Source organism: Schistocerca cancellata, chromosome 9 (genome assembly GCF_023864275.1).
Source record: "Schistocerca cancellata isolate TAMUIC-IGC-003103 chromosome 9, iqSchCanc2.1, whole genome shotgun sequence".
NCBI classification, from domain to species: domain Eukaryota; kingdom Metazoa; phylum Arthropoda; class Insecta; order Orthoptera; family Acrididae; genus Schistocerca; species Schistocerca cancellata.
In genome coordinates this window covers 89,234,715-89,254,030 of record NC_064634.1, presented here as the reverse complement: position 1 = coordinate 89,254,030, position 19,316 = coordinate 89,234,715, and the positions used below count along the sequence as shown (strand labels likewise).

The window sequence follows — 19,316 nt, the reverse complement described above, 5'->3', positions numbered from 1 at the left end:
AATATAGTCTGACATGCGTCCAGAACGCAAATTAGAATGTTTTCTGCAAAAGAGCATGCGAATCAGCATGATTCACGACAGTCTACTGAAAGTATCTTCTATAGGACTCTCGAGTCGCTTCAGAATGGACTTCGAATAATATGTGCATAAGGCATAAGGTCTCACAGCATGGACTCCAGGTGATCATAGACTGATTTCTGAATCCTCCGAATGACTGCTCCTAAAGAGTCTGGACTCCAGCTGATCACGAGACAGCCCTACTCAATCTGCAGTGTCACCCAACGAACAATAGACGCTGGGTAACCAGGCCTGTCAATCCTACTTACAGGAAAATAAAATTTACGTCATACAATCAAAACGTGTCTGTGATGCTGCTCTTGCAAAACACAGGAACTCAACGTCAGTATCTCATCTTTCCTGTTGTGGTTACTGCTACTGGTGATCACTAGTTCCCTAGTGACACAATGCTGGTTTCATTTTTTTTTTTTTTTTTGGTGTGGGGTGGGGAGGCAATTAGAATTCCTCCAGCTACTCCATGGTATTCCTGAGCGGTCTAGAAGTCTACAGATTAACTATCACAATACCAGAAGTGGCGGTGTGGGGATAGGGGTATTTAGTGCCCATCTTTTGAAAATACTGTAAAGTATTCATCATCATTTCCTTTATGCCCTTATCCCACTTCAAGTCCTTGTTACCATGGATTTGGCGGTGTTAGTATCAGAGGGTGGCCGGATGCCCTTCCTGTCGCCACCCCTCCCCCCTATCCCCCCCTCCAGGGACAGAATTAGTGTATCCCAGCCATCTGCATCTAGTGTGAGCCATAATATAGTGCGAACGTTTTCACATGTCTGCGAGTCGTGTAACTGAGGCGGAACGTTGCGACCAGCCCGGTATCCACCTAGTAGGATGTGGAAAACCGCCTAAAAATCACATCCAGGCTGGCCAGCATACTGCACCTCGTCGTTAATCCGCTGGGCGGCTTTGATCCGGGGCCGGCGCGCCTGCCTGGGTCCGGGAAGCAGCGCATTAGCGCTCTCAGCTACCCTGCTGGGTTACTGTAGTCTAGTATGGTACTTTAAATTTTAAAACTTCGGAAAAAAATTACTTTTTTAAATGAATTCTTACATACGATTCCGCAACTGTTTTAAGTTTTCCATTGAAACTTAATCCAATTTTTTTAAATATTAGTCGAGAATAAGACTTTTCACAACAAATGTCATGTTCATGATTTCAGGTTCAGGACCATTCTTACACAAGTAGATAACTTTAAAATGTACCATGTGAATGAAAATCTATGACGATTAACGAACTTTTTATTTTCTTTAATTTTTTTGTGGTGGTCATAAAGTACCCGACCACTCGGAGTAAACATCACGAATAAAGCGTTGGTGTGGCTAATGTTGTGCTAAGAGTTAACGTCATATTCTTTACGCTACTTAAACATCAGTACTTATTTAACAAGTATTTTGGTAATAGGAGTTAAACCTGTTTGACTTAAGTTGGTTTTATTAGCTTTTTAAAGCGGTGGCCAGTAAATACCCCCTCCTCTTGGTATTTCACGTTATGGATAATGCGTTGATATTGCTGTGGTTAACAATAATCCCGTTTGTAAAGGGAGTGCCTTTAAGAACTCGCTCAACTGTCAGTTCTTAAAGGGAACACGCCTTTCGGAGCGAAGCAGACACTTGAGTTAAACAGTACCATTCCATCTCCTGTGGTTTAAGTGGAGCCCTTTCTCTGCGAAGTACTGTGTAATTAATTATAAAATAGGACACGTCTTTCAGAGCGAAGCAAACACTTGTGTTAAACAGCACCTGTCCATCCTCCGTGGGTTAAATGGAGCAGTCGATCTGCAAAGATGGTAATTTCTGTTAGAACCGAGTGTTTTTAGGAATATAAGGGATGTACCTGCAAGATGAAATGGGCCGTTAGAAGGCATTAGGATTTCCTAATTTAAGGTTCGATCAAGATATTTCTGGATCTGCTGCAAAAGACACAATGGGTGGGACTACAAAAAAGTACTGCAACTTGTGTCTGTCATCTTTCTTTGTGAGCCGAAATTTCAAAAACCTACCACGCTCTCAAACGTTTACAGTTTGGACCTCCGTGAAGAAGTCAACGTATGTATCCGTGACAGACACTGTCAGCTTCCAGGTCACACTGTCAATCAGGCTAGACGCCGTATTGTTGCAGTATGTCGAAGTGTAGAAGTTTCGGGAAAGCTGCCAGTTTTCAACCAGGGAAATATTTAACCCTCGCAGTGCCAAGTATTTTCCATAGCGTATAATACCGATGGCAAAGGGGTGCTTTATGCCCATCACCAAGAAAACGTAAAGAAGAAAAATGTCCTTAAGTGTGCTTAGCTTTTGTTAACAACACTCTTCAGTAAATCGGTACTGTTGTACAGGGTACAGAACCTGATAATATCTTTCAGCACAGCCTTAGTATTACGAAGGCACTTTTAGTGACCTTTAAACCGAGTGTTACTTAATGACCTTCAAAAAAATAAAAAAATACATGTTTCGTTAATTGTTATTTATTTTCATTCACACTATACGTTTTAAAGCGCTTTAAGACCATCACAAAATATTTAAAGGTACAGATTTCGTTAATTGTTTTTCATTTTCATTCACAACATCCTTTTAATGTTAAGAAATATCCTGAACCTGAAGCTATGCCAATGACATTCGTTACAAAATCTTACATTCACTACAAAAAAAGTTTTCGGTTAAGTTTTTCTGAAAAATTTAAAAGTTACGGAATCTGATGTAACAAATCATTAATAACAACAAGCTTATTTTTCCAAATCTTAAAACGTAAAGTACCAGTATAGCTTACGATAATTTGAAAAGGTCAGAAAGTAACGTCCGCTCCCACACATTGGTATTGCGAGGGTTAGGCATATTGTTGCTTACTCTATGCTACAACTCGATCAGTGAATGTTAAGAAAATCGATAGAAAGTACAGCCACAACCGAGCGTTGGAGTCATTTATGCTGCCGCTCAGGTAACCACAAATCTTCTGCTGTCATTGTAGCGTCATTCGACATAATCTCTCTCTCACTTGCGTTCATTTTCTCACATACACTTATTCTTCGATATTTTCTCTTTTTGACGGAGCAGTGACTGCTGGTCCAATAAACTGTTGAATGGAAAACCTTAAACACGCTTTGTCATTGATTTCAGTGATACGGTGTCACTTGATTAAGTCAGCAGGTGGAATCCGTAACTCAGGGCCTTATTTAGTAAATTTGCTTATTTTAATGTGACTACGACTCTCAATTACGCAGCATCGTAATTTCCCAAACTGACTTTCTCGTGACCCTTTACAGTTATATAGTACATGGAGCATGTCCTCTCTCATAAAGTGAACCAGAAGTCTTGACAGATAAATATATGGCCTTAATAATATATCCTCAACAGTAGGAAGTACTTCATACGTTCGTCTCCGGAAGTACTGTTTTCCATGGGTCTTTGGAGCTCTGTTAATGACTTCTAACTTCCTGTCTACATATTCTCCTAAAATAGCACTAAGTTTGTATCTAAGCATTTTTCTTTGCTAACACACGGCGTTCAGTAACATATGACGCAATATATTGGCAATATCCCAAAAACAAGGAAAAAACATTTGTTGGTATTATTCGAAATCCACCTGTTTATGTCCTCCTCTCCTTTCGTATTTCCCGGACCGATGTTGCTGTCCTTAATCTGTGAGCCTTGTATTTAACAGATTGGCCACGTACGCTGTGCTAGTACAAGGAGTGGGGAAATGCCATCGTCGATGTTACCTGGTCGTATGTAAAGTACACCAGTGGGCAAAAACAGTCAATACCGTCACTGCGCGATAGCGTTGGAAATTTGCCGATGATGGTGCCACTAAAGCGGAGTAATTTCTTCGCGAAAGGAGACGAAGTAAATATTCCAGAGTTCGAAACCAATACATCTCTTAGTATGAGTGACATAAAATTAGGTATCTTAGGTGTTGCGAAACAACTCAAATCACTTAAGAAAGGCATGTCTTCCGGTCCAGATGGTATACCAATCAGGTTCCTCTCAGAGTATGCAGACACAATAGCGCCTTTCTCAGCAATAATATACTACCGCTCACTTGACGAAAGGTCTGTTCCTAAAGACTGGAAAGTAGCACAGGTCACACCGATATTAAAAAAAAATGGCTATGAGCACTATGGGACTCAACTGCTGAGGTCATTAGTCCCCTAGAACTTAGAACTAGTTAAACCTAACTAACCTAAGGACATCACAAACATCCATGCCCGAGGCAGGATTCGAACCTGCGACCGTAGCGGTCTTGCGGTTCCAGGCTGCAGCGCCTTTAACCGCACGGCCACTTCGGCCGGCTCACCAATATTCAAGAAAGGGTCTAGGAGTAACCGACTGAATTACGGACCCATATCACTGACCTCAATTTGCAGTAGGATTTTGGAGCATATACTGTGCTCGAACATTATGAATCACCTTGACGAAAATTACTTATTGATACATAACCAACATGGATTTAGAAAATATAGTTCTTGTGCAACACAGCTAACTCTTTATTCCCATAAAGTAATGAGTGATGTCGACAAGGGATCTCAGATCGATTCCATATTTCTAGACTTCCAGAAGGCTTTTGACACCGTTCCTCACAAGCGACTATTAATCAAATTGCGTGCATGTGGAGTATCGCCTCAGTAGTGTGACTGGATTCGTGATTTCCTCGCAGGGAGGTCATGGTTCGTAGTGATAGACTGCTTTCTGCAAGGTAGTGTCACAGGCCCTGTGCTTTCCTGATTTATATAAATGATCTAGGTGATAATCTGAGCAGCCCCCTGAGATCGTTTCCAGATGACGCTGTCATTTATGTCTAGTGAAATCATGAGACTATCAATTCCAATTAGAAAATGATCTAGACAGAATTTCTGTATGGTGCGACAAGTGGCAATGAGCACTAAACAAAGAAAAGTGTGAGGTCATCCACATGGGTACCAAAAGAAATCCGATATATTTTGGGTATACGATAAATCGCACAAATGTAACGGCTGGCGATTCGACTAAATACCTAGGAATTACAATTACGAGCAACTTAAATTGGAAAGACTACACAGGTAATATTGTGAGGAAGGCGAAACGAAGACTGCGCTTTGTTGGCAGAACACTTAGAAGATGCGACAAACCCACTAAAGAGACAGCCAACGTTACACTTGTCCGTCCTCTGCTGGAATACTGTTGCGCGGTAAGGGATCCTTACCAGTTAGGATTGACGGAGGACATCGGAAAAGTTCAAAGAAGGGCAGCTCATTTCGTGTTATCGCACAATAGGGGTGAGAATGTCACTGATATGATACGCGAGTTTGGGTGGCAGTCACTGAAACAAAGGCGGTTTTCTTTGCGGCGAGATCTATTTTCGAAATTTCAATTACCAATTTTCTCTTCCGAATGCGTAAATATTTTGTTGACACCCACCTACGTATGGAGAAATCATCATCATAATAAAGTAGAGAAGTCAGAGCTCGAACGGAAATATTTAGGTGATCCTTTTTCCCACGCGCCAGTCGAGAGTGGAATGCTAGAGAAGTAGTATGAAAATGGTTCGATGTACCCTCTGCCAGGCACTTAAGTGTGAATTGCAGAATAACCATGTAGATGTAGATGTAGAGTGTCTGATTCGCAAATTTCAGAAACTCTGCGGATGTATCCGCCCGCTAACTTCTTGGATCGCGAGGCTTCGCGTGACTACCAGATCCCGGGGACCGACATTGTCCTCCCCAAAGGCACCGGCGTCGTTGTGTCGGTGACAGGCCTTCACCACGATCCCCGCTACTGGTCGGAACCGCACCGGTTCATCCCAGATCGCTTCAAAGAAGAGAACTCAAGGGACAGACCGAACTATACATTCCTGCCCTTCAGTGCTGGGCCCAGGATATGCATCGGTGAGTACATAGCGTAACACTACCATGAAGCGCACACAGGGTGACAGTTATTGAACTATATGAAATAAAATCGTCATAACTTCCGAACGATTTACAGTACGACGTTCAAACACACGGTTGGCAGCAGACACTGATGGGAGTTAGTATGCGCGTGGTGTAGCGGCAAGGCCACTTTCATCTGGATAGCTTCGTCAATAAGCAAGATTGGAGCATTTTGGGACTGAGAATCAGCATTACGCGATCGAGAGGACATAGTCAGTGTGTGACTGTCTGGTGTGCAATGTCCATTCACGGAATAATTGGAACGGTGACTACCGAGCGGTACGTGGAGGTTTTGAAAGATCGTTTCATCCCCATTACCCAAAGTGACAAAAATTTTGACAGGATGTGGTTCATGCAAGACGGAGTTTGACCAAATAGAAGCAGGAGAATGTTTGATATCCTCGACGAGCACTTTGACGACCTCATTCTGACTCTTGGGTACCCGGGGGCCACAGGTATGGGCCTCGATTGGCCGCCATATTCTCCGGATCCGAAGACATGCGACCCCTTTTTGTGAGGCTATATTGAGGACAAAGTGTATAGCCATAACCCCAAAAACCACTGTTGAGCTGAAAACAGTCATTCAGAGGTTATCGACAGCATCGATGTTCCGACACTTCAGCGGACACTGCAGAATTTCGCTATTCGTCTATGCCACATCATCGCCAATAGTGGCAGGCATATCGAATATGTCATAACCTAAATCCGAATATCTGCAGTGACGTTTACATGTTGAATAAAGTTTGTACGAGCCGTAGTTTCTGAATAATATACTTTTTTATGTAGTTCAATAATGGTCATCCTGTAAACATAAATTTTGTAACTGTGAAAAATACTGCTCATTAAATACACGCCATTTCCTGCATGAGTCTAAATGAGATAAACTACGTCACAGAATTAAGGAATCACTTTTTCGAAATCCTGCAATTCCTACACATTATGACGCTTAAGTTTCTGATGTGCTTCAAAGGTGCGTACAACGTCCTTATGTAATGGTACAAAAGCGTGGCACCCTGCAACCTCACACTGGATTTTACGACGCTTCTAACAGCAAGGTGTAGACACACCTCGGAAGGTCGTGTAACGTTAAGGTGGTTTGATTAAGTCACATAGACACCAAATTTCACCGCAGGTCTCCCTAACGCCATTGCGGACGCGTCACACTATAGGAAGGTCTTCAAAGCCCTACATTTCACTTTTTTTCTTCACGCCTCTGCGATGGAGGCCAAAACCGTGACATCAACTACTGAAATCACGTAGTTTTCTTATGAGTATCCGCGGAAGACATTCCAGATTCACTTTCGCTCAGAATCGGCACGAAAAGGCTCCAGGTGGTGGCGTGAAGGGCGTCAATGGAACCTTCCGTTTCCCTGGGGCGTTTATTGCCTCACATTTCGGTCGAAAACTACAGTTAGAGCTCTATGACCAACAATAAAACGTTCTTCACAGCATTCGAGACCGTTGACGCCCTCAAGCATTTTATCCCTTCTCTAATGATCTTGTGAACCTGCATGTCCATAGAACGTGATGACACCCATTTTTCTCTTGAGTTCAGTTTGGTACCACTAGGGACTGTTGAAAACCATTTGATGAAATAACGTCATACGAAGGAGGAAAGTATTCTTATGTTTTTCGGCACACCTGCTTTGTGTCCTCCTGTGCTATGATCACGGGGGAATGCGGTATTGACTCATGTGTGAATAAAAGGGGAAGGGCCCCCTAAGACCTCCCAGTTCAGAAAAATTGTTGTTGGCACTCACCCATCTTTATTGACAGCCTTAAAAACTTACCTATACAAATAGAACCGGTGACGAAGCTCTAGGAGCTTGCAGGCTGGCAACCCCTTCCACACTGTCGATTCCGGATGGCCTGCTACCAGGTGCAATGGCAACAGTGTAGAGATGGGGGATCCGCTCTTGAACTAATTCATAGAGTTCAATCTTTCAAAGGAGTGAACAATCAGTGATTCAGAAAAAAAGAACGGTAGCTCCAAACGTTTCCCACAGCAGAGAGAGAGAGAGAGAGAGAGAGAGAGACGGAGCATATCAGCAGCGCCTCTGCTGGTCAGAGCACAGTGCACGCCACACAACACAGCCAGCGCCGGCCTCTGCCCTGCTTCTACCTTGGCTGCCTGCATTGTGCAGTGCCCCATTGGATTTTGTGTTTCACATATGCCGTGCCGTCTCTGTGCGTCGTCTGCCGTGTGCACTGTGCAGTGTCTGGCGCAGCTTAACTTCGCATCGCAATCTGTCGGCGATCGTTTCAGTCGCACGTCCTGACCTCTGGGCAGTTGATGCGATCAACAGGACAGAGAGCCACTTAGCGGATAACATAGGAACTACTTGCAAAAACCTGCTCGCAAGGGAACGGACGATTTGTCTCAGAGCGGGTGAGTTCACCGCTCCCCCCCGCACTCGGAAATCGCCCGCTCAACACTCACCCCACCGTCTCGACTCTAGCCAGAGTGTCGAGCAAAGCGACTCGGGTGTCACTCTGGTCTCTGCGGTCTCAGCTCACGCAGTAATACAGCTCACGGCTCGACCTGCTCGACTCAGTGCCACTGCATTGGAGTTCGTTCCCACTGGATATTGTTCTTCGTAGTAATACCGCTATGTATATTACATTATTATGTTATGTATACATCAATTGTTTTTATTTTATTTTTATTTGTTTAAACTGATTAGATTAGGTTCCTGATGACTCCTCTTACTATAGGATTTTTATTATGGACACTCGAATTTACGCTTTAATTACGAGCGAACCGATTAACGTATCGCAAAATGTGATACACCAATATTTTCCTTGTTCTATTCTGCGTAAGGCTATATGCAGCACTTTCGTTTTACAGTCAAATTTATATTTTTTTTTCTTATTCTGGTACGGATTTTGCGATTTTAGGCGTCTTCGAAAGGAAACGTTCACTTTAAAAGTATATGGCTTGCGATGTATTTGTATGAGGTTAATGAAATTTTAATACATTATAGCCAAATATATTGTTAATGTAAATCTCAAGTTACAACATTTTCCGATCACCCAAAAAACCACGATAGTGCAAAATAAATCAATAATCAAAAACTTTGGCATATCGTGGAAATTTCAATAAACAATACAATATTCTTACTCATTATCTGTGTTACTTCAAAATAGGATCAAATAAGATCAAAATACAGGCATAGTACTGGAATAAACCAAGTTTAAAGGGCAATGTGCCTTCCATTTATTTTCTATTGTAAATGAGTGGTGAGTCATGAAAAAGAGCTAATTCATTTCAGGGAGTGAACAGTTCTGATCCAATCTCTGAAAAGAACAGTTTTGCCCATCTCTACAACAGTGTGGCGGTGAAAGAGCAGCAGCGCAGTCCGCCTAAAGGCATCTGGCACTCTCTTCGTGGTACAGATACAGTTTTAAGGTGGTCAAAAATGCGGGTAGATGGAACGGAGTGTTTACCGGACTTGTGGGAATCTTGGAATGATCATTCACCGTTTTATTCATGCAGGTGTCAATGTTACGTCCATTACCCGCTCCTCCCATCCCCGCGCTTCACCCCCTAATCGTGCCACAAGACAATGCGAAGTAGGAGGGATAATAAAGCATAACGCCCCCCTTTTACCGCATTGGATCACCTTCAGATTTTGTCAAATGGTGTTGAACGGTCCCTGGTGGACCCAGCCTGTGCGCGAAAGCTGAAGTTGCCGTCGTGCTGCGCTCAGTATGCATCAGATCACGTTCAATGGGGTCGCTGACTTCTACATCTACATCCATCTACATCTACATCCATACTCCGCAAGCCACCTGACGGTGTGTGGCGGAGGGTACCTTCAGTACCTCTATCGGTTCTCCCTTCTATTCCAGTCTCGTATTGTTCGTGGAAAGAAGGATTGTCGGTATGCCTCTGTGTGGGCTCTAATCTTTCTGATTTTATCCTCATGGTCCCTTCACGAGATATACGTAGGAGGGAGCAATATACTGCTTGACTCTTCGGTGAAGGTATGTTCTCGAAACTTTGACAAAAGCCCGTACCGAGCTACTGAGTGTCTCTCCTGCAGTGTCTTCCACTGGAGTTTATCTATCATCTCCGTAACGCTTTCGCGATTACTAAATGATCCTGTAACGAAGCGCGCTGCTCTCCGTTGGATCTTCTCTATGTCTTGTATCAACCCTATCTGGTACGGATCCCACACTGCTGAGCAGTATTCAAGCAGTGGGCGAACAAGCGTACTGTAACCTACTTCCTTTGTTTTCGGATTGCATTTCCTTAGGATTCTTCCAATGAATCTCAGTCTGGCATCTGCTTTACCGACAATCAACATTATATGATCATTCCATTTTAAATCACTCCTAATGCGTACTCCCAGATAATTTATGGTATTAACTGCTTCCAGTTGCTGACGTGCTATATTGTAGCTAAATGATAAAGGATCTATCTTTCTGTGTATTCGCAGCACATTACACTTGTCTACATTGAGATTCAGTTGCCATTCCCTGCACCATGCGTCAATTCGCTGCAGATCCTCCTGCATTTCAGTACAATTTTCCATTGTTACAACCTCTCGATACACCACAGCATCATCTGCAAAAAGCCTCAGTGAACTTCCGATGTCATCCACCAGGTCATTTATGTATATTGTGAATAGCAACGGTCCTATGACACTCCCCTGCGGCACACCTGAAATCACTCTTACTTCGGAAGACTTCTCTCCATTGAGAATAACATGCTGCGTCCTGTTATCTAGGAACTCCTCAATCCAATCACACAATTGGTCTGATAGTCCATATGCTCTTACTTTGTTCATTAAACGACTGTGGGGAACTGTATCGAACGCCTTGCGGAAGTCAAGAAACACGGCATCTACCTGTGAACCCGTGTCTATGGCCCTCTGAGTCTCGTGGACGAATAGCGCGAGCTGGGTTTCACATTACCGTCTTTTTCGAAACCCATGCTGATTCCTACAGAGTAGATTTCTAGTCTCTCAATTTCCTTAGAGAAAGATTGTTAAGCCCGAGGATGACAGCACTGTCAAAGGTTGCGAACCGTCGGCCTCGTCAGCGAAATGTGTGGAATCAACGCCTTAGGGATACGTGTGGTTTCACTGGCACTCTTCATGCCACCCCTGCTGCCTCTCCTCTGCTTTTTCAGGTCTATGGTCACAAACTTGTAGGTCCTCAGACTACCGGTTTCGGTCAACAATGACCATCTTCAGATATGTTCTATAAATACATGACCTAATATACTGGAGCCATAGTAAATTAGTATATTAAGACTTGGGTAGAAGGTATGTACAATGTACAGGCAGATCTCAGAACCTCGTGAAAGTGTTGCATCCCAAAGAATGTGATGTACCGGATGATAGAACAAGGAAACCTTTTTTCATTGTTTCCAATTTCTGTCAATGTTTGGTGTTATCGTAGGAAACTATCCCAATACTGATTGTACTGCTATAGAGTGCCTACTTGACACCAAATCGATTGTTTCGGATGTATTGATTTTAAGACCCCTGAATTCTTCATGCCAAAGATTTAGTTTAGTTTGTAGATCAATACTGTTCTAAATAGCTTTAATACCCATGGCTGTTGACGGGGATGGACGAAATGAATAAGTCCCGACTATTTGCTCTTGTGTGACTCTGTCACGTCAGACACGACAATAGATCGACACAGCACTATAACGATCTATGAGTACTGGCGGACTAGATTATTTCCAGTGACGTCATGGCGCAAGAGGAGACCGAAGCAGAGGCCAGAGTACTACAGATACGTCAAAACCAAACGTGAAGATGATGTTTTCCACTGAAGTATTCTACCATGTTTGACAGCTCCTCCAATAATTGTAGTTTCACCTGTAGCTCGACGAGCTCTGTGACTCGAAGTCAGGCCTGTTCGACAATTAGACTAGGGACGCTGAAGAAATTGTGAGTCGTCGCGTATAAGTTGTTGCCCATAAACACTCTTATGCTAATGACTTCGTACATCCTTCAAACAGAAAGCAGAAAATGATGTAAAGCCATCGTTCGCAGTTGACTCAAACGCTGGTCGCCAAGAGTGTAGGTATTTCTTATTCAAACGTCCTTTTTATTAAGCTGAAGTTGATCCACCAGGATAGCGAAGACACTGAGATTTAAGAACTTCTTTTTTGCAGTTTTTACACTTTACAGCTTGCTCATCTAGCAAGTTATTCGTTGATGTTTTAACCTAGTTCTGTCAATCTACCCTTTCTTCTCGTCAGTGATCTTCATATGTTCCTCTCCTCGTCGATTCTGCACGGGAGAACCTTCTCATTTCCTATCTTATTAATCCACCTGATTTTCGACACGCTTCTTTATCACCACATATGAAATGTTTCAGTTCTCTTCTTCAACGAATTTCACATCTGACTTTCTTGCAATGCTGTGCTCCATATGTACGTTTTCAGAATTTTTTTCCTAGGATTAAGACTATGTTCGACATTAATAGTCTTCTTTTGGCTGGGAATCCTGTCTTTGCTTGTCCTTGTCTGCTCCTTACGCCATCTTGCTACGTCTGACATGCATTACTTTGCTTCAAAGGCAGCAGAATTCATTCATTCGTCTACATCATGGTCCACAGTTCTGATGTTAAGTTCACAATCAAGTTTCTGATACACCTCCTTCTTTCTTTGCATTGCTCTCTATCCATATTCTGTGCCCGTAATACTGTCCATTCAATTCAACAGCTCCTGCAATTCTTCCTCACATTAAATGTGATGTGTGGAGAGTCATCGTCGAATCCTGACGCTGGTACCGATTCACCATAAAGTTTCATCCCACTTCTGTTTTAATTCTTTTCCGTCACTGCTTCTTCAATGCTTCCGTTGAACAGCAGGGGCGAGAAACGACACCCGTTTCTTTTACATTTTCTTAATCCGTTCGTATTCTTCCATTCTTATTGCTCCCCTTCGCTTTTTTGGGAAGTTTTATAGATGGTGAAGGAGAGGAAACAGTAACATAGTTGCGTTCTTCTTTATGGGGAAGAATTATGCAGCGAAGAAATTGTGTAGGTTCTGTTACAAAAAAATACATGCAAGTTAAATTTATTGTTGTAGAGTATCAGAAAGAAAAATGAAGACGGCAACCTGGTTTGCGTAGACAACGAAATAAGGAATACAGGAGAAACCATGCCACACGAAGAAAAGATAATACGGTAGCGAAGCTAATAAACACCATTTTGACAAGCGAAGTATACCAAAATATGAAAGTAGCAGTGTTATGTTAATGCTGAAAGATATAATGTCGTAATACATCAAGAAAGAAGTCCTCCATATTTATTTTACGAAACTTGGCTACAATATCCAATGATTTACCGCACGTTCTTCAATACTTGTTATTTTACATGTTCGTTGTCCGCTTGGTATGAATTAGTACAATAAAATTATAAGTTTAGCACTTTTTTGACGGCCGTTTACTTACTTTCTGCAACAGTGTTTTGTAAGCATGTTTGATGTACTCTTGCTTTATCAAAAGTTGCAATTCTCGGAGATCTCGCTGCGGATCAGTGGAACAAATACTACATCGGAAATAACCGTAACAAACCGAAGGGATGCTATACAAAGCTGAAATGTCCTCATTGCGTTGTGACTTCCAATCAACATCAAGGTCAATAGAATGCAGTATACTTCCACTGTATAAGAAACAGTTGCGGTGCTGTTGTTGAAAGAAGCTTAACATACTTCAGAACCAATTTTCTGTTGCCAATAGTATGCGAGTCATACCACGTTCTCTTACACAATTTTCATGAATTTAGCTTAATAAGGTGGTGGATGTTCAATATTTTAAGATAAGCCATCGTCTAAAATAACATAAACAAGTAAACAATTTTTACCGATTTTGTTCAACTGCTTTTGTGCAACATTTTGTGATTAGTGAGGACTTTAAGGTGCCGGTATGAAACAGAAAAATAATGACCAACTTAATCACGTTCCCTTTATTGCAATGACCCGGCTAAGCAACATCAGGTTACCGTCAGATGTAAAATGTGGAGAGGTTGACAGTTATCATTGCCAACAGCTCAAGGTAGCCAGTGACTACAATAAAAAAATTACTCTGGGCTGTGCGTTATTCATAAAATTATAGAGTAAGGTCTCTGTTTTCTCTCTCTTGGTGACATAGCGCCGCCATATTTACACTTCTTCCTGATTTTCGACTCCATCTTTGTTTTCTGTTTACCAGGGATGAAAGTTGCTTACCTGCAGGTGAAGATCGGCCTCCTACACATCCTGAACAACTTCGAAGTGTACGCAGTGCCGGCAACGCCAAACACTCTGCGTGTCGACTCATCCAAAATAATCCTCACTCCAGCCGGCGACGTGTTCCTAGGCTTCAGAAGAATCCCTGCGATGTGAAGGCTCGCGACATTCCTCACTCACAAGGCCAGGACAGCAACTATCATGAACTCTAAGGAGCTGTAACGCTTTTTGTTACTGACAGTGCCTTCTATACCATCTTTTCACTTCGGTACCGAATGAGTGGGCTTTCATAGCACTTGATATGAAGCAATCATTTATGTCGGTAGACGATATGTTAAAGATATGTTACTTGTGCATCATTAATGTGTTAGACTCTTCTGTGGAAAATACATCTCTCAATGTATCTGAAATATGAATCAGTTTTGTACTTTTATGACAACACATATCTCCCAATGCAATTTCCTGGAAGATTAAAACCGTGTGCCTATCCGAGAGTCGAACTTGGGGCCTACCGACTGAGCTACCCAAGCACGACTCGAGATCCCCTCGTCAAAGCTTTACTTCTACCCATACCTCGTCTCCTAACTTCCAACCTTCACAAATGCTCTCTTGCGATATTTGCAAGACTAGAACTCCTGGAAGTAAGGACGTTGTGGAGACATGGTTCTCGCACCCGGGTTCCCGGGTACGATTCCCGGCGGGGTCAGGGATTTTCTCTGCCTCGTGATGACTGGGTGTTGTGTGATGTCCTTAGGTTAGTTAGGTTTAAGTAGTTCTAAGTTCTAGGGGACTGATGACCATAGATGTTAAGTCCCACAGTGCTCAGAGCCATTTTTTTGGAGACATGGTTTAGCCACAGTGTGGAGGATATTTTCAGAATGAGATTTTCACTCTGCAGCAGAGCGTGCGTTGGTATGAAACTTCCTGGAAGGTTAAATCTGGATCTTGAAACGTGCTTGGTTAGCTCAGTTTATAAAAAAACTGAGTGAATGATCAACGATGAACTTGAACGGGTGTCAGGATACGTCCTTCCAGAACAAAAAATGGCTCTGAGCACTATGCGACTTAACTTCGGAGGTCATCAGTCGCCTAGAACTTAGAACTAATTAAACCTAACTAACCTAAGGACATCACACACATCCATGCCCGAGGCAGGATTCGAACCCGCGACCGTAGCGGTCGCTCGGCTCCAGACTGTAGCGCCCAGAACCGCACGGCCACTCCGGCCGGCAAGTCCCGAACAAATACAATAATAACGAACAAAACGAGATTAAAAAAAAAAAGAGTTCGTTTATTCTCACTCCGCGCCTCTGGCGACTAGGTTCCCTCTGATCTCGCCACAAGAGCTTCCTTGTTTGACTTCAGTGTTGTGTGAGTCCTTGAGTACGTCGCGTCGTTATTTGTCACTCACTGTCTCGTGTTTATGACTCGAATTTTCCGATGCGACGTCTTGCAGCCTGATGACATCCATGGCTCCCAGGAACACTCCACATACATGCATCTTGCGTGGTTACTCCTACATTCAATGACGAATATCTGAGTGACTTCACTCATGATGATTTATGTCATCTTATTCCTCGGCAGTACAGCACTGCCCTGGATACTTCATTGACAGAAGTGAACGCAGGGCTCGAAATCCGTTGGTTCCAGTGCCTGCACACGTTCTTTATGAGAGATGTAGAATACCTCTTAAGCCAGTACTCTCCACGCTACATCCTTCGAAATAAGCGTTTCATGGGCTGGTTGACGGGTCCTTATTGCTGGGCGGTTAGGCACGCGATCCAAAACCATCTCCTGGAAGTCTGGTGTTTGGGCACGTCTTTGACGGGAACCTTGGCCAGCTATGGTGGGCACGCCCCAGCTTTCGGAAGTTGGTACTTATGGAGGTAAACTTCTTCTAGGCCTGTTGGAAAAGTGTTTTCTGTACATCTGTGCTGCTTTACGGACACTCCACTTTACTGCACTGTACATTAAGTGTATTTCTGCAAACTCTCGTGACGAGTAACGTTCCATCTTTCAGTACGCGTCATTCACTGTATGCAGTAACACACCTCAACATGGACACATCACAAACTGTCTGATGCAATCGGCAACTGACACCAGGGAAAATGGTGTACGTGCGGTGTAGGTTAAAACACCGGTGATATGCTCTGAATTGTGTGCAGTATGTCTCTTTGGTGCTGGGATGTGTTCACTGTTCATTAACCCCTGCCTGTCCCAGTTTACAACATACACCCTCGACCCTCGCGGGAACAATTACTATGAGATATATTGTTGTTGTTTTCGTAGTTTTGCAGTGTACACTGTGTGTGTATGTTCATAATACAGTAAATACGTGTCTCCGACCATTGGTTCCCTGTCTCAGTATAATCAGTTGTGGACCCGCTGTCACTTGTTTCAGTTGGACGTAAAATGTTTGAGACAACTCGTAGAGGGTGAACCAGGACTCCACCGGCAACGGTTCGCTGCTAGTTCGGGGTTATTTTATGAGTAATTTGGTAAAAAGGATGCGTTGTCTGTGGTGGTTCATTACAGATTTCTTTTTTTTTCAATTTTATACACGAGTTACGTTTGTTTCTGCGAAAATATGTTCATAATAATGAAGAAACCTAAACGTACTACTCGAAACAGAGACTAATGCAACGCCTGTCGGTATTATTATATTTTAATTAATTTATTTATTTATTTATGAAACTTTGTTTAAGAAAATTCATTGCATCATATTTATTTTTGGTATTTTTAGTTATGATTTCCACTGGTTTTATTTAGGTTTTAGCTTAAGTTTTTTAAAAGCTAAAGAATATAAGTCTTCAGTTTTAAATAACACAGGAGAGCTAGATATATGTCCCGCAGCGTCGATCTCGCTGATGGACCTACTACTTGTCGGAACTGCTCCTCCTGACATCTCTAAAATGTTTATTTCGCTACGATGATCGTTCGGCACATCTAGGTGCTATGTTGTATGATGCGTATGGATTGATGTGTCTAACTTATTTTATGAACGAAAATTTTATTGCTTCTGAGATATTCCCTCGAAGAGTAATGACCGTGAAAAGATGCAGGTTCGCACTATCATTCAACAATGCACTTCCGATCGATCTACATCACGTCACATCTGAAGAATGTTTGTCAAATGCTTTATTAATTGATAAATCCCTTGAACGGGTATTATTTTCTTGAATTTATTTATTGTTCCATCGACTAACTAAACATTTACAATGGAGCTTAATAGCGTCGCACAATCGTAGCAGAAGCTCTCCAACATAAAACACGTCCGATCTCTGTAATTGCTTGACACTGTCTTCAAATATACATCTTTGGTTGCTTATTCCCAAGAGATACGTCCGTAGCACGGAACGTCCAATTTTCGCAGGCAGTTAATACTACTCTCGGCATTATTAATTTGCAGCATGTAACGGGACTGAAATGATGGTGGGCTGACAGTAATTTGGAGCCCGCGCGTCGGAAACGGGCGCGCTTGTGTGAGACTGCCAGGGAGTGCACCCTGATGCCATCTATTGGCGAAACTGGGAATTAGCGCTGCCTGTCAGACAATGCACTAAGCTCTCAGAGTCAAATGTATTCTTTTTCTTGGTAATTATAAGTTATTACTGTATAATTTAATGTTGTAAAGCGCTAGTAGTAAATTATTATGACTGGTATGGACTCCAGGGTAGTAAATATAAATATTCTTAAATACTAAATGATTTCGGTAAAAAGGTGGTAGGGGAACGCCCCCACTCTTGGTGATACGAGCGTAGCTAGAGGTAGCTGGAGACACAGGGACTGAACAATGGAATGGCCTGGGGAGTGTTGACGTGATCGGATGTGCGTAACTGTGCTCACGCAAAAGTGATTGTGCAACAGCGAAGAGGCGAATATCGTCGCCGTTTTTGGAGTAAAACGCGACGAAGGGTTGTTGAAGCCGCCTTTATGCCACTGGGGCTGATTGTAAGAGTTCCTGTGCCCAGATTTTATGGCGGACGTGCAGTAGCTTATACGAGTGCTACAGCTCATAGTTCCAGCCGCCATTAAGAGCATGAGGCGTGAAGAGCTGCGTTAGCCACATGCATCTCACCACCAGCACCGACACATCTACCCAAGGCAAGACTGCTTGCAATTGTTAAGACGAACTTTGTATACATGTAAAAGGAGAATACCAGTTTTCTTTTATGCAAGTGCAGAGGACAGAATATAGTAATGAGTAAAATTACGACGCATGTTGTTCATTGTAAAGTGTAGTAACCTCAAACATAGTATAGTGAAATCAGACTGAGGCCACCATCGCCTCTTTCATTTACAATTCTTTTGGTTGTAGAATACTTTAGCATATAAGAATGTTGAAAAGAGCAATGGTCACACCAGAATGAGTCGCCTATTTACAGTTACTTAAATTTTTCTGAGCAACCTTTCAAGTAAAGTCACTTAACTAATTCTGTATCAATGGTCCAAAGAGTAATATCCAAAAACATTAAATAAGTTGAAGGATAGAATTTTGTTAACCGAAGTTGCATAACCTGTCTTGGTAGTAATTACCAAGCCAACTCACAGAAATTGAGAGAGTATTTGCTTTGTAGAATCATCTAGAATGATCAGAAATAGTAATATTCAGAATTAAGTTTAAATTCAACTCAAGCCATTTCACTTTGAAACGAGCCCAAAAATTGATTGATTCTTTTGCTCCTTCAGAGCTGGCGACCGTAGTTATAAGTATTTTCAGGAGGATTCGACGGTAAGTCTGCTGCTCTCGTCGTGCTGATAGGATTATCCACTGCTGCTAGCAGTGGTGATTGGATACATAAGCTCACTACCAAGTTAAGTGGGTCAGGTAGGCAGTGTTACCGTGTGAACCGTAGGGCACTGTAGGCCGTGGATCGAACCCGTTCAATCATCACAGCTCTTAGGGAAATAGTCCGGTTAGGAGTGTACTAATCATTAGGTAAATACTGGCGAGTAACGGTCAAAAATGTATACGCAAGTGAATTTAGCAAGGTCCACGTAGCACCTAGTTAATGTGGTGCAATGGCGAGGGTAGGAGGGGAGTAAAAGTGAGCTGAGCTTGTGGCAGCTGTGCTGGATTCAAATATTAACTACGTGAATTCACTACTGCCTCTTACCATTGGGACTGAGCTATTTACAGTTAAAATA

General features: G+C 42.6%; 1 protein-coding gene across 1 annotated transcript in view; it reads left to right on the top strand.

Annotated features, from left to right (window-relative positions):
- LOC126101206 (cytochrome P450 6j1-like) overlaps positions 1-14,533 on the top strand; it is a 133,887-nt gene extending 119,354 nt beyond the window's left edge. The window contains exons 6-7 of the mRNA XM_049911900.1: positions 5,678-5,929; positions 14,152-14,533. Coding sequence (XP_049767857.1) covers positions 5,678-5,929; positions 14,152-14,324 — 425 coding nt within the window. The 3' untranslated portion in view covers positions 14,325-14,533. The remainder of the gene's footprint in view (positions 1-5,677; positions 5,930-14,151) is intronic.
- Positions 14,534-19,316: the final 4,783 nt, after the last annotated feature.